General features: G+C 40.2%; 1 protein-coding gene and 1 non-coding gene across 2 annotated transcripts in view; both read left to right on the forward strand.

The window, feature by feature from the left end:
- Positions 1-15,834, forward strand: part of Wdr43 (WD repeat domain 43) — a 52,794-nt gene continuing 36,960 nt past the window's right edge. The window contains exons 1-4 of the mRNA XM_070025299.1: positions 1-235; positions 7,969-8,106; positions 10,272-10,393; positions 14,750-14,870. Coding sequence (XP_069881400.1) covers positions 11-235; positions 7,969-8,106; positions 10,272-10,393; positions 14,750-14,870 — 606 coding nt within the window. The 5' untranslated portion in view covers positions 1-10. The remainder of the gene's footprint in view (positions 236-7,968; positions 8,107-10,271; positions 10,394-14,749; positions 14,871-15,834) is intronic.
- On the forward strand, positions 15,622-15,704 carry LOC138829351 (small nucleolar RNA SNORD53/SNORD92). Its single transcript, XR_011372556.1, has one exon. It is a non-coding gene; the product is annotated as a small nucleolar RNA SNORD53/SNORD92 (small nucleolar RNA).

Consider the following 15,834-nt stretch of genomic DNA (forward strand, 5'->3'; position numbering starts at 1 on the left):
TTGAGCAGCAATGGCGGCGGGTGGCGGCGGTAGCTGCGACCCCCCGGTCTCGGCCGGGGTTCCCTGCGCCTTTTCTCCTGACAGACAGGCCTATTTCGCGTTGGCCTCTGCCGACGGCCACTTACGAGTGTGGGAGACCGCCAACAACCGACTGCATCAGGAGTATGTGCCTTCCGCGCACCTCAGCGGTACCTGTACCTGCCTGGCCTGGGCGCCAGCGCGGCTGCAGGCCAAGGTAGAGCCGGGGGCCCGGGGAGGGCTGGGGGGTCCTCCCGCGCCCGGCCTCGGCGCGCCGGGGCCGGGGAGCGCGTGGTCCCGCGTCGCGCCGGGCGGCCCGGGACGGGGCGGCCCGGAGCGCAGCCGCGGCGCGCCCTGGGCCCACGCCGCCGCCGCGTGTGCAGCCTGTCCGGAGGGCAGCGAGAGGGTGCGGCTCGCTCTCGGGCTCCACGCAGTCTGCGCCCCACTGTCGCGCGGCCGCCATGTTCGCTGAGGTCCTGGGCACCCCCCCCCCCCGCACCTCCCCTGGGGCGTCTGACTGCCAGGCCTTGCTCGTCGACCGGTGCACATCCTGACCCTGGCCTGTGACTGCCCCTAAGCCGGGACAGTAGTACTGGTCTGTATCCCAGACCCGGCGTATTGCTTGTACGTGGGCCTGGGGGGTTGCACAAGTCAGTTCCACTTGCTTCCGGGACCCTCTCTTGGCCAAGATGCCGGTTCTACACGTGTTCTCTTCCACAACTAGGCGGTGGAAGGCTCACGCACGCTGAAGTCTTGGCTTGCTCAGGCTTCTTTGCACTTTCAAGCCTTTTGAACTTTCTTAAAAAAAAATTTAAATCCTTGCAAGACCCCCTTTCAAACCTCTTCCCTTGAAGTTTTCGTTAGAACGTGGAGGTAAAGCGTGAAGTGTAGTAGCTTGGTTTCATACGACGCTAGAAATATCCTTTAGATGGGAAGCTGCCGAGTTAGGGAAGCCTTTTTCCCTGTCAGGTTGAGTCACTAGATTACATGTGCTCAAACTCACACGCACGTGCTTACAGCAGTTAGAGAAACGGAATCAGACCCAGTGTGACTTTGAAGTAGCTGGTTTTATCCTGAAACATAGGGCATTTTTGCCTTAACGAAGTAAAACTTGAAAAGCTTGTATTTAGGATAAATCTTACTCCACGTGACTACCAGGACACTGGTAAATCTGGTTTGAAAGAGAGGAGTCTGTTTAACTGCTGTACTTCGGGTGAGTATGTTTAGATTTTTTTTTCAGAATTTAGTCTACATTTCCATAGTTTGTCGTGTTGGTTAATAAAGTGCACCTACCAGGATAAGTCAGGCACATAACTCAAGACTGGAAAAAAGTTGTCATTTATTAGAATTGCAGCCCTCTATATGTTTTTCCTTTTTAAAGTTGTTTTCTGTTTTTATAATTTAGCAGTCCTGTACAGTCTTAGTAGTAGTGATGGAGAAATATAGAGTATTAGTTTTAGATATATGTACCCAGTTGGTACTACCTTTCAGTCCAAGCTCTGCTTCACAGCAGCAATAGTTCTTGGTGTGTAAGCACTGTATTACTATTATTGGTCTCTTGTATTTGTATAGTTAGTCTTGTCAGGTAGATAAGACTCAGCTTCCATTAAGTCAAAAATGGAACCAGGCTTAGTTATGGTTTTAAAGCTCAGTTTTTGGTTATATTAACAAAATAGTTAATATTGGTCTGGGAATGTGGCAGTGGTAGAGTGCTTGCCTAGCATGCATGAAGCCCTGGGTTTGATTCCTCCATACCACATACACAGAAAAAGCTAGATGTGGTGCTGTGGCTCAAGTGGTAAGAGTGCTAGCCTTGAGCAAAAGAAGCTCAGGGACAGTGCCCAGGCCCAGAGTTGAAGCCCCAGGACTGGCAGGAAAATAAGTTAATATTAGATTGGCATGTCATATTAGATGTCATGCATTTTGCTCTTCTGTTGGTTTGCAGTCACATTTTATTGAAACTTAAAGTCTCAAAATCATAGTTTGGAGATACACACACACATATACACAACACATGTATATTATAGGAAAATCACTGGGTTTGGTTTCATAACTAACACTAAATTGAAACGTTTTGTCAAACTAAGTTGCTTTAATTTGGGGAGTTGAGCTCCTTAAGTCTTGTGCTGTGCGTTTCTTGCCCTAGGAAGTTCCTCCACAATCCATCTGTAGATTGGAAGACTCATGAGAGTTTCCATTTCTGTTATTTAAATGTCCTTATTTTAGCAAGGTATCTTTGTTGTTTTTGATTGGTTGTGGGGCTTGAACCCTGAGCCTATTTGTGCTCAAGGCTAGCACTCTTTTAACACTTGAGCCACAGTGCCACTTCCAGGTTTTTGAGTGATTAATTATATGTAAGAATCCCTTGGGGACTTTCCCTTTGCCAGCTTCCAACCCCTATCCTCAGATCTCAGCCTCCTAAGTAGCTAGGATTACAGATGAGATCCACCTGTACTCGGCATTAGCAATGTATCTTATGAAATGCTCAGAATTTACTGCATTTAAAGAAACGGAGGGCCAATGATGTAGTTTAACACATAGCAGACACAGGCCCAGGGTTCAATACCCAGAACCATAAGAAACAACCAAATCAGAACAAAAATTTAACAACTGGATGAGAGTCAGGGTTATAAAAGGTAAATGATGAGCCAGGCTGGATCAGTGGCTCATGCTACTCAGCTACTCAGGAGGCTGAGATCTGAGGATAGAGGTTCAAATCTAGCCTGGGCAGAAAAGTCCCCGTGAAACTCAAAAACCAGACAGAAATGGCTCTGGTTCAAGTGATAGAGTACTATCCTTGAGCACAAAGAGACTTGGGGCAGTGCCCAGGCCCTGAGTTCAAGGCCCACAGCTGACACACACACAAAAAGGTAAATGACTTAAGCCTTAACCACTTCAGGCCTTAATAAAGGCCACTAAGGACAGGGAACTCTGACCCCTAGTCCAGTGCCCTTTTAAAATTTTTTTATTTTTGGGTCCGGTAGTGGGGCCTGAACTCTGGGCCTGGGCACTGTCCCTCAGCTCTTCAGTTCAAGGCTAGTGCTCTACCACTTGAGTCACAGGGCCACTTCCGGCTTTCTTCTTTTTGCTTATGTGGTACTGAGGAATCGAACCCAGGGCCTCTGGCATGCAAGGCAAGCACTCTACCACTGAGCCACCTTCCCAGCCCTAGTCCAGTGCTCTTTGAACTGAGTCACAGAATTAGAATCTAGAAGGATTGTAGAGATATCCCATTCCTTGGGAATGTAATCTGAAGCGTTTTATTTTGAGAAACAGGCAGGCAGGGGGATTTTCCTGTATTAAAACAAATGTGGACATATATAGAATTAAAGTTGTGATTAAAAAAACAACAACTGGGCATTTCACAAGTAGAGTGCTCACCTTGAGGTGAAGAGCTCAAGGATAGCACCCAGGCTCAGAGCAAGCTCCATGACTGATTTTAAAAAAAAGTAAATGAATAGGTTTATATAGCAACTGTTCCCATGTCCCCTGGGTTATGTTCATTGCCACTTAAGTTCTGAGATGCTCACATCTTAAACTCAGCCATTTATTGATGCCTTTGGAGCTTAAAACACAAGGCATGAAATAATAAGAAGCCCATGTCCCCAGCATTTTGTTAAGGTCTTAATATATGACCTGTCTCTAGCATGCACCTTTCAGGGCTCTCAAGATTAAATGAGGCTACAAATGTTATTAGTGTAGAAAAGCCTGATAACATAGTAAGTATTTAATAAAATGTTATTGGATAAATCAATGAATGTTCTTTTTTGTTTTGTTTTGTTGTGGGGGTTGAACTCTGGGCCTGGGCACTGTCCCTCAGCTCTTCAGCTCGAGGCTAACTTCAGCTCAAGGCTAATGCCATATCAGTTGAGCCACAGTGCCACTTGTGGCTTTTTTCTGCTTTGTAGTGCTGAGGAATCGAACCCAGGGCCTCATGTATGCAAGGCAAACACGCTACTACCACTGAGCCAACTTCCCAGCCCTCAATGCATGCATGTTCTTTACTATGAATCAGTTGATAGGTTTTCTGCATTTGGTTTAGTAATTAGCAACTCAAAAAAAGACAAAAAGCCCAAATGTGTGATGAATAATTATCAATGGAGAAAGATAAATTTGTGCTGGGTTTCTTTAGTATGTGCTAAGGTAGAAACAGATTTCTGCTCTTGTTCTTGGTTTCAGAACAATTATAATACCTATCTTTGCATTTCTACCTGTATAGTTAGTTTCTCAAGTATGTATTTATAATCTGGAGCCAAGATGTTAAATGACAAATCAGAACCACACAGGAAGTTGAGGCACGTAGGAACAGATCCTGTTTTATTGCCTACTCTCAAACTTTTCTACTATTCTTACTGGCTGTACAACCCTGGAAGAACAGGCCTGTAACTGATTGTTGGCTACAACAGTAAATGTGCTAATACTGCATTGCTGTCACTGCAGTTAACATGACCCCATACAGCTTAATACTCATTGAATGAAGCACACAATGTTTCAGACATTGGACCAGGCCAGGTAGTAGTGTAATGATATTTCTAGGAAAAATGTGAGCTGTCTCCAAAATTATCCCTTTGAGATGCAGGAAAATTCAGATGTGTTCTTGTACTGTCTAGAGGTCTCAAGTATTTAAAGTTGTAAGAAGTGAGAGGTTGCAGATTAGAGCCAGTTGACAATTTCTGTGCTAATACACATTACCTAGAACTTAATTGTTACATATAAATACAGTTTGCAATTTTATGTAATGCTTTTTCACAGCTATCATTTGCCAATGTAAGTCACAGTAAGATAGGCCAAGAAATGGAATAGGAGACTAAGAATGAAACTTAAAACTTGGGGCATGCATGTCAGTGTGTAGAGGTCAGTTTTTTTTTTTCTTTTTTTTGGCCGTGGGGCTTGAACTCTGGGCCTGAGCACTGTCCCTCAGCTTCTTCAGCTCAAGGCGAGTGCTCTACCACTTGAGCTACTGCGCCACTTCCATTTTTTCATAAGCAGGTTTTGATCTAGATTTACTAGGTTGTAATGGCACTAAAATTGAAGTAGAATGGAAAATATGACTACTGCTCATGGTAAGTTCTGTGGAAGTTTCATTTATATGTATAAGTATTTTTGAGTTCTCCAGGTGTATATATATGAACTGTTCTTACTCTAGAATTACAGTTGTCATTGCTCGATTACTAACTAAATCCTCACTTCTCATCTGGATAGGCTTTATTTCCCTATCTTCAGTGCATCTGTATATTCCTTGGTTATAGCACACACATTAACACTCATTTACCCTCAGTGTTCTGATTGCTCTCTTGTTCAAATGTGTGATAAGCTTTCATTTGAACAGGTTGTTAATATTTGTTGTTAAGAACATTCTGGAAGACTTCTTAGTAATTTTCATTCCTTAGCTACATTCTTTTAATCTTCATTCTGGTACCTCACATAGACTTTCCATCTATATATGAACCAAATTGTCAGCCAACCTTTCTAAATTATGTGTTCACATAAATTGATTATTATCAGTGTGCACATGGCATTGTGGTGGGGGTCTTAAAGAGTACAATTGAATCTGAGGAGAAATAGAAACCATTCAGATGACTGTATCTGATAGAGTAACTTTCTCTTTCTAAAGAGAAAGTAGAAATGGTATTTGCTTTAAGCCTGGCTATGATTCTTAACCAGTGAAAATTGAAATGTGTATGAACAGGTTTAAAGGTTTCCAAGTGAAGGGAAAAGCATATAGTAAAGTGTATGCCAGTCTGATGAATGAGATACAAACTTGGAATTGGGATCAATAGCACTGGCTTTGAATTCAGAAATATTTGGGATGGGATAGTACTCAAAGTACTAGATCTTACTAAAATGCCTACTGGTTATATAAACTTCTGATTTGGTGGATGCATTACATGTTTGGACATGCTTATTCTGCTTAGTGGGAAGATACTTTTAAAAAGATCATCCAACCTGAAAAGTGTCCAAGTCATTAGTTGTTATTAAACCACTTAATTGGATTATTTAATTTTAGACCACTTTTCTTGTAGTTGTGCATAAATGCTGTAGGTATTCCTTCCACTTGCCTTTGCTTCTAGAAATAGATTGTTCAAATAGACTAGGGATTTGATGATGTTAATGTTTAATTTGTGCTTTTTAAAGCATATAAAGTCAGTTGCAAAACATGTACATACTTGGACCAGTATTTTGTTTTACACATTAAAATACTCATTGTAAGTAATTCGGTTTGACTTAGAAAAACCACGATAGAAATTTCCTACTCTAAATAAATTTTTTGATTTAGTACAGAATGTATGCAGTCTAAAATGCTAGTGCTAGAAGTACTTCTTGTTTGGTCATTCCTGGTCTGAATATCCCAAATCAGAAATGTTCTGAAACTTAAAAATTTCTTCTTAGGGATGCTTACCCTATAGTAGGTTGACAGTCTTCCCCACTGTCTGTGAAATAGGTATTTGTATTTATAACCCTAGGCAGAAACCCATTTGCCTTCTGGGATTATTCAAAAGGTAGATTTAAAAAAATCCATGTAACTGAAGTGACTTAGGACTCTATAAAGTTTTAGTGCTTGAAGCTGGAAAGTCAGTTTTCAAACTGTAGCTTTTAATTGTAACTTCTCTAAGTTTATACATATAGGTATATTTTGAAGGACTTAGAAAATGTTATTTATTAGCTCTCTACCACTTTGAGCCACAGTTCTACTTCCCATTTTCTGGTGCTTAATTGGAGTCTTAATGGACTTTGCCTAGGCTGGCTTTCAACTGCAGGCTTCAGATCTCAGTCTCCTGAGTAGCTAGGATTACAGGTAGGAGCCACACCCCAGGCAGAAATTGTTTTTTTTTTTTTCTATAAGTAAAAAGTTTTTTCTCCTCAAATCTTTTAAGTGTGTCCATATTCTTCAAATGTAGCATTCTCCTTAAAGGGATAAGAAAGGAAACTATTTTAGGAATACAATACTTTACATGCATTGGCAACATTAGTTTTTATTTATGGTTTTATTTATTAATTGGGGAGATTTTTGTTTCTTTAGTTTGATTGTTTTCCTCACAGCAGAGATTCCATATTAAGAAAATGTTTCCTTTTCTATAGTTAGTATGTTTCATACTAAAAGGGTAGATTCTCTAGCTTCTTTGTATTAAAAAAGGTTGGGTAGGCTCTAAAAAAAAAAGAGAAGTTCTGAAGTAAAATAATACTACATCATTACAAATTCTGACAGCCTTCTCTTAAACTGTGATCATTGGTGTTTTGTTTTTTTTTTTGGTGGACAGACATGCTGTTAGCATCACAACTGAAATGAATAAAAAAAGTGTGACACTTGCTCCTAGGTGGAAGCATGTGTCTTTTAAATAATCAGAATCACCATGTCAGCCTGAAACTCCCAGATTAGCCCGTAAGCAGCCTTCAGAGCAATTTCTCTGGTATGTGCTGAATTGTTCTACTAGCTATGACTATTTATTGGCTCAAAATGAATTTTATGTGTGTTTATAATTATAAACATGTTCAAAGGTCTTTTCTTGAAAACTAAGGGAGAATTTGAGGAACATTTGAAGGAAAAGGGAAGCATTGTGGCCTAGAAATGGATCTCTTTGCTTTATGAGTGGTGGCTTCCCTTGGATCTTTTCAAAATGGAAGGGCTGCTCAGACCCCTAATGAGTACCAGATAACACGTCATGAAGTTTGCTGTCTGCCTCGATGGTAAATGAGACAGAATTTTGAGCTTTTCTTAAAACTGGAGTACTTTTTGTTTTAAAATCTCAGGTGAGAAATGGCGTAGTAAATCCTTGTCCTCTCTCCTTCTAAAATAGAAGTGGGAGGAAGCTTGATCAAGAGCTTAGCAAGCTCGAAGCTTCTGAGTTCAAATCCAGTTCTGCCCCTAAAGAGTTAATATTTTAATATTTTTAAAGTAATGTTTGAAATATTTAATAACCATGCTTTGATTTTTTTTTTTTCCCCCTCCAGGAAAGTCATCAGAGGAAAAAAAGGAAATCAGAATCTATAGGAACAAGTGACCAGATTGATTTGTTGGCTCTTGGTACAGCAGTTGGTAGTATTTTATTGTACAGTACAGTAAAAGGAGAGTTGCACAGTAAATTAATAGTAAGTATATTGACGTACTTTTATAAAAGATGAGAGGAAATATGATTATAGATGATTAAAAGACATCAAGATATGTGATGACATTGTCACTATAGAGGCAGTTTCCCTGCTCTTCTCCGTTTGAAGAACCAAATAGTGATGTGTTACCGGTTGTAGTAACTATCCCTGCTAAATAAAGGTCAGAGGACAAAGAATTACTGTTCAAATAATTGTCCAGGTCGAAGGATGAGGAGAACTCCAAGGCAATGCATATAGCAGCTTAAAAGAATACTACTTGTGGTCAAAGGGTACAAAGAAAGCAGTTAAATTATTGCTAATATGATTTGTTAGGCAGTATCACAGTGTGGTTTATTGTCCAACTGGACTCAATATTCTAGGAATGCTTTCTGTGTGAGAGAACAGAACAAAGTTTTTCTTGTTATGTAGCATCTACTGATTATCAATCATTAGAGAAATCTACTCCCTCTCACTCTTAGCCCGATCTGAGGCTTGAACTAAGTCTGGATGCTATCACAGAGCTTTTTTGCTCAAGGTTAGTGCTCTATTACTTTGAGCCATATCTCAACTTCTGGCCTTTTTGTGACTAATTGTAGATAAGAGTCTCATGGACTTTTCTGCCTGGGCTGACTTTGAATCCTGATTTTCATATCTCAGCCTCCTGAGTAGCTAGGATTACAGATGTGAGTCACTATTAATTTGTATTTCTTTACCTGAAACATATTTTAAACACAGCTAGCTGGCTTCTGTCTGTTTCTTTTTTTTTGGTGGGTTTTTTTTTTTTTTTTTTTGGAGGGGGGGTCCGGTCGTGGGGCCTGAACTCTGGGCCTGGGCTCTGTCCCTCAGCTCTTGAGCTCAAGGCTAGCGCTCTACTACTTGAGCCACAGTACCACTTCTGGCTTTTTTCTTTTTGTTTATGTGGTGCTGAGGAATCAAACCCAGGGCCTCATGCATGCAAGGCAAGCACTCTACCACTGAGCCACCTTCCCAGCCCTGTCTATCTGTTTTATATCTTATTTTTTGTGCTTGTTTGGGGGCTTGAACCCCTAAGACTTTGCTTTAGCTTTGTCTCCCATATTCCAAGAAGACATTGTGTTTTCCTGAGGAAGTGATGATTTATTTTTTTCCTTTATTTTTTTTGGTCAGTCGTGAGGCTTGAACTCTGGGCTTGGGCGCTGTCCCTGCGCTCTTCAGCTCAAAGCCAGTGCTTTACCGCTCGAGCCACAGTGCCACTTCCAGTTTTCTAGTGGTTTATTGGAGATAAGAGTCTCACGGACTTTCTTGCTCAGGCTGGCTTTGAACCGCAATTCTCAGATCTCAACCTCCTGAGTAGCTAGGATTACAGGTATGAGCTACTGGTGCCCAGCTTTTTTTTTCCTTTTTATACATCCTCTTGCTAGCTATGTAGCCTAGGCTGGCCTTGAACTAGTGATCTTCCTGCCTCAGTTTCCTGAGTTCTGGGATTGCAGATAAAGGTAATATAGCCAGTCAAGAACGATGAAGGTTCTAGGCTAGCTAGGATAAAAAGTTACTAAGACACAGTGTCTCAATAATCTGGGCATTATGGCAAATCCCTTTGGTCCTATCTATAAGAATAGACTTGAGGATTGAGGCCCAAGGTTGGCTCCAGGTAAAAACAAAACAAAAAACCAACACACCCCCTTAAACAACTCCCCATTACAATGACAAAAAAATTAAACCCTTGACCAGACCAGTTAGCGACTTGACTAAAAACCTTAGAGTACTAGTAAGTGTGAATTCAAAACCCCAGCATAACCAAAAATAAATAAACAAAGTTAATTTTGGACTGGACTTCAATGCTTCATTTTGTTGTTGTTAAAAATCTTAGAATTGGCATTCATGTTCAAAAGCAAATCAAATGACAGAACTAGTTAGTGTTCTTTGTAGGTTTTCCTTATGAAGGAGAAGGGAAGTTAATATTTCAATAAAGTTCTAGTTTGTTCTCTTTCTCATGTTAGAAAACTATAATGAGTGGATGTGCATGTTAAGGCTTTATTTAGGTTTAGATCTAACTTTTGGTAAAGTGGTAATGACTCTAGCATACCCTATTCTATAAGATACCTTGTAGGATATAATATTTAAGGTTATACGTCATCTTATACCTTATCATGAGGCAATTTTTTTTCTATTTTTAAAAAAATCTGCAGAGTGGTGGACATGACAACAGAGTCAATTGCATACAGTGGCATCAAGAGAGGGGCTGCTTATATAGTTGTTCAGACGATAAATATATTGTGGAATGGAACTTAGAGACCTGCAAAGTGAAATGGTGAGTAAGGTTGATTGGGGTTGGAGGTTGGCTCAGTTAACTGTTTGCAAATGCATTAGGGTTTGATATATATTGCCCTAGACAGTGGAAAATATAAACACAAATAAAGTTATAAAGCCTTCTTATTAAGGAACATTGAATCAAATCAAGTTGGGCATGTAATGTTTCAGTAAATAAAAAGAAATTGTAGGTGCTGGAAAGTGGCTCAGTGGTAGAGCGCTTGCCTTGCAGGCACGAGGCCCTGGGCTCCGTTCCTCAACACCAGTAAGCAGAAAAAGCCAGAAGTGGTGCTGTGGCTGAAGTGGTAGAGCGCTAGCCTTGAGCTGAAGAGCTAAGGGACTGCGCCCAGGCCTAGAGTTCAGGCCTCTGACTGGCCAAAAAAACAGTAAATTGTAAAATTGTATAAAAAGCTGTCATAAGGTAAAATGATTACTTGTAGGAAGTACTGGTGTAAGAGAAAGGGTTTCAGTTTGACTTCCTTGACAGCTAAGTTTGAATAGAGGAGAGCAGGGAGATGGACTTCCAAGAGTAAACAAAGGAAGGTAAGGGAATGATAAAAGCCAAGGAGGTAGGAAAGTGAAAGATGAATTTGTAGTGAGTAAACTGGAGGAAAGGTAGATAATGGTATGGTAGAGGATAAAAATATCCTTCAGTAGATAGACACTAATGGCAATAAGACAAATGATTTCAGGGTTTTTAGAAAAGTTAAGTTTGAAATCATGTTAATGTAAAACAAGACCCAGCAGACAAGGTGGTTAAAGAAGCTAAGGTACAGGTAAGCCAGGTAGTTGCAAAGTGTTTTCATTCCATTTACCTGTAGAGATACTTCCCACACTGGCTACCTGCCTTGGAGAGACTGATCCAGTGAGTCTGAGTAAGGGCCATGTTACTGTATTTGGAATGGAAGTTAAGACTGGTTGGTATTTCATAGATATGTGTGAACCTTTTTGTTCCTGTCAGGCCTCAAAATCATTCAGCACATAGTGGGACAGACATGTAATTTTTCTTGTCTGTACAACTGACCCATGGCAAGAAAAAATTCCCCACCCTTAACATAGAGATTGGCCAATGTTGAAGGCACTGTTGAGCACATAGACACATAGATTTAGTCACATTATGAGGTCGGCGCTGTTCCCGTTTCATATTTAAGAAATAGGTTAAATAACAGCTTGACCTGTTTTCCACTAAATTGTACTATTGGATAAACTAATGGGTTTCTAGTTTCATTCTTATCATCCTTATGGTGATGTCAATTGATTTTTTTTTTTTTTACCCCCTTCCATTTTAGATAACTAATTTCCTACTAAGGAAGAAAAGGATTTTAACTTTTATTTTCCTTCTACCTCTTCCTTCTCCCTTTATTGTTATATTAGTTGTGGTTCAGCAGTATTTGTTATTTATACTGAGTCATGTTAAAACTGAGGTTTAAAATGTCCTAGGTTTACATTTTCTTTTTGGTATGCCAAAAAGTTTATTGGTTTGCTTTTTCTTGGAGTTTGTAATTGTCTTACTACTTAATTTAATATTTTTCAAAGTATATTTATCATTAGTATATTGTCACTCTTGCAAGTGTAAGTCTCAGTTGTAGACACATCCATTTGTCAGTTGTTCATTTATTTTTGCCTTCTGTGTGCTCCTCTGTTAGTCTCATTCTCCCTCCTATTTCTTTTGGTGGTATTGGGGTTTGACTTCCAAGCCCCATGGGGTTCTACTTCTCTAAGGTAGGCCTTTGGTCCTGTTTTTTCACTGCATGGGATTTTGCTCTATTTTGTTTCCTACTGTGGCTTGGGTGACAGGCACACATCACTGTGTCCAGCTTCCCTTTGTTGAGATGGATGGAGTATTAGGAACTTTTCTGCCCAGACTGGCCTGGGACCACAATCCTCCCGTTCTTGGTTTAGTTTCCAGTAGCTAGCTTTTGGCTTGAGATTTTATTTCTTGGAGAATTTGTCTTCATGTGAAGCAGAAAGTGCCTGCCAAACAACGACTACTGTGGTTCCTTTCATCATTTGCCTGAAAATTGTCTCTTTGCTGATGGGACCTATTTCTCCCTTTGTTTAGTTAGCCCTGCATGTTTTCAGGGAGCCCATCAGTTGGTAGCTTCCTGAGAAAAAGGGTGCATATGGAGGTTGAGTTCTGGTTGTTCACCAGTGTCTTTGAACCCTGACAGTTGATGGATAATTTGAAGATCAAAAGAGTAAGGTTGGATAGAGCGCTAGCTTGAGCTGAAGAGCTGAGGGGCAGCGCCCAGGCTCAGAGTTCAGGCCCACGACTGGACCCAAAATAAAAACCAAAACAAAAGAGTAAGGTTGGAAATAGTTTTCCCTCAGGAGTTTTTCTTGTATTTTTTTTTTGCTATTTTCTTTTGAGTGTGTTAGGTTTTGATTTGTTCATTTGCTTTACTTCCTGTTTTTCATGTTGAAGGAGGGCATTCTTCAGATTGCAGAAGATCCTTGACTGGCTGTTGCTATTTGAAAAAGAAATGTTAAAAAGCTGACTGGAAGCCATGCACCAGTGGCTCATGCCTGTAATCCTAGCTACTCAGAAGGCTCAGATCTAAGAACCCCGGTTCAAAGCCAGCCCGGGCAGGAAAGTCTGTGAGACTCTTATCTCCAATTAACCACCAGAAATCTGGAAGTAGAGCTGTGACTCAAGTGATAGAACATTAGTCTTAGCAACAGTGCCCAGGTCCTGAGTTCAAGACCAACACAGAAAGAAAAAGCAAGCTATAACTAGAAGGCTTTGTTCTTCAACTTGTGGAGGGATCTGGAGGCCTTTTGTTAGTATATGTAGGTTGCTTCTTAGAACCCATCTTATTTCCCAGATGGAAACATTCCACTCCTTTAAAATGTTTAATAAGTATAATTGGTAGTTTCCATATATTGTATATATGTGCACACATACATGGTACAGTAATTCTGATAGGCTGGACCTGAAAAGTTCTTAGATGATGAAGATACAGGAACATTATACTATGAGTTGCAAAATTCTTGCTGTGTAGGGTTAGGATATGCTGCAGGGGGACCTAGTAATAGTATTAACCTTCAGTGTGGCGTGGGAAGATAGATTCAGAAAGTGTCTCAGCTTCCTATAGGCAAGTAGGGACCAGGATTTCTTATTATTATAAATGAATGTAGTGAAAATATTAGGTAATGGGTATTTGTGAGTCTTGAAGCTGTGGGAGTTGCTAAATAGGAAATTGGTAAAAACTTCTGGGAATGTGGCTTAGTGGTAGAGTGCTTCCCTGCCATGCATGAAGCCCTGGTTCAGTTCCTCAGTATCACATAAACAGACAAAGCCAGAAGTGGCACTGTGGCTCAAATGGTAGGGTGCTATCCTTGAGCAAAAGAAGCTCAGGGATTGTGCCTAGGCCCCAAGTTCAAACCTCAGTTCTGGCAAAGATAAAAAAGATTGACAAGAGTTTAGAAGTCAAGACAAAGGAAGAAAGTTCTTTATGCTTTTTATACTTGAGTACATACATTTCTTTGAACTAGTTTTATGTTTATCAACAATTTTTCGTGTCTGTTGGTTTCTTTTGTATTCATTTGAATTCTTACTAATGCAAAGGAGTCATTTATCTATTCTTAATATATATTCTAAGTATTAATCCTTTGTAACATATAATTTAGTAGGTGAATAGCCAGTGTCATTGCCTATAACGATATGAAACAAAATGTGAAGACTCAAGTTTCTAATCATTCTTGAGTATGAGAAAGGAATTACCTCTACCCAGTTTCAGTTTACAGTGGTACTTCATCTGTGTAGATTTGGCATGGAAATCATCTTTTGGATTTTTTTTTTTTTTTTGGTTATTTTGAGGCTGTAGTTTGAAAAGTCATTTGTGTTGCCAGTGTAATGGAAAGGTTCACCTTTTTAGGATAGTAAGGATTGTGGTGAGAGTAGATGGACTTGTGGAGGTCCAGCTAGCTTGGTAGTTTTCTGATCATTAGCAGTCTGTCTCATGAGTCACAGGATACACAGCTCTCTATTTTGCATTCTTCTAACTTTTTTTTTGTGGGGCTTGAACTCTGGGCTTGGGTGCTGTTTCTGCGCTCTTCAGCTCAAGGCAAGTGCTCTACCGCTTGAGCCACAGCGCCACTTCCTCTTCTCACTCTTAACCTACCCATTTCATGGCATATCTGGAAAATCTTCATTCTGTACTTCCTAGAGGGAGATTATGCAAGAGTACCCCATCAGGGAGACTTCTTTACGGTGGTATGCAAGAATACTACCCTAATATAACTTAGGGAGTACAGTTTGGTGTAATATTTATAAATGTTGAGGTTTTCTTTTGTTCTGCTCTGAGTAAAATATCCCCCCATTATTGAGATGTATTTGCTTGTCTTCACACTACAGCAAGTGGAAAGGAGACAATAGCAGTGTCACTTCCCTGTGTGTTAGCCCAGATGGAAAGATGTTGCTTTCAGCTGGTCGAACAATCAAACTCTGGGTTTTGGAAACTAAAGAAGTCTACAGAGTAAGTGAATCAAAACTATTTCTAAGCATAACAATCAATGTATAAAGCATCTATGGGGGAAGACATATGTATGAGCTGCAGAATGTTATTTTAAGAATACTTGTAGCCGGGCACCAGTGACTCAAGTCTGTAATCCTAGCTCTCAGGAGGCTGAGATCTGAGGATTGTGGTTGAAAGCAGGACGTGCTGCCTGGGCAGGAAAGCCTGTGAGACTCTCATCTCAATAAACTACTCAGAAAAAGCTGGAAGTCGTACTGTGGTTCAAGTGATAGAGTGCGAGCCTTGAATACAAAGAGGCCCAGGGACAGTGCCCAGGACCTGAGTTCAAGCCCCAGGACTGGTACACACAAAAGAAGATATTGGTAGCATATGGTTGTAGTCCTTGCTCTCAGGAGGATCACTTGAGTCCAGGAGTTTAGGCCAGCCTGGGCAAATGGTAAGAATCTATCTGAAGAGTTACAATCATCGACCAAATCTAAACCAAAATCGAGTATTCTATATTTGTAAGTATTTCAGATAATAGGATTAACAGAAATCACCTTCCAAATCTGACTTTCTGACAGGTTACATATGTTGACATGAATTAGAAAAATGAGTAAACCAAATAAATGGAAATTGAAATAAACTTTTATTTTGCTATAGAATAAGCTTAGCATTTTGTGTGTAGTTTGCACTTAGCATTTCATCTAGTTATAGTTTAACTGGGGACCTATTAGGAATAATCAGTTGCACTAAGGGGTTACTGAACTTGGTGCAATGATGATGCCTTAATTGTGGTTTCGACTCACTGAGAGTAAAATGAGGACCTACAATTCCTTGGCTGTGTCTGAGCGCTGAGCACCCCTTTAAAGTAGATAGAAATGAGTGACTCTAACTAAAACAAAAGGAAGAAAAAATACTTGGGTAGGATCATGAAAGATCAAGGCATATCTTTAGTACTTGCAGATAGTACTGAAAAAAGTAT

Source organism: Dipodomys merriami, unplaced genomic scaffold, assembly GCF_024711535.1.
Source record: "Dipodomys merriami isolate MVZ:Mamm:240054 unplaced genomic scaffold, mDipMer1.0.p SCAF_17, whole genome shotgun sequence".
NCBI lineage: Eukaryota > Metazoa > Chordata > Mammalia > Rodentia > Heteromyidae > Dipodomys > Dipodomys merriami.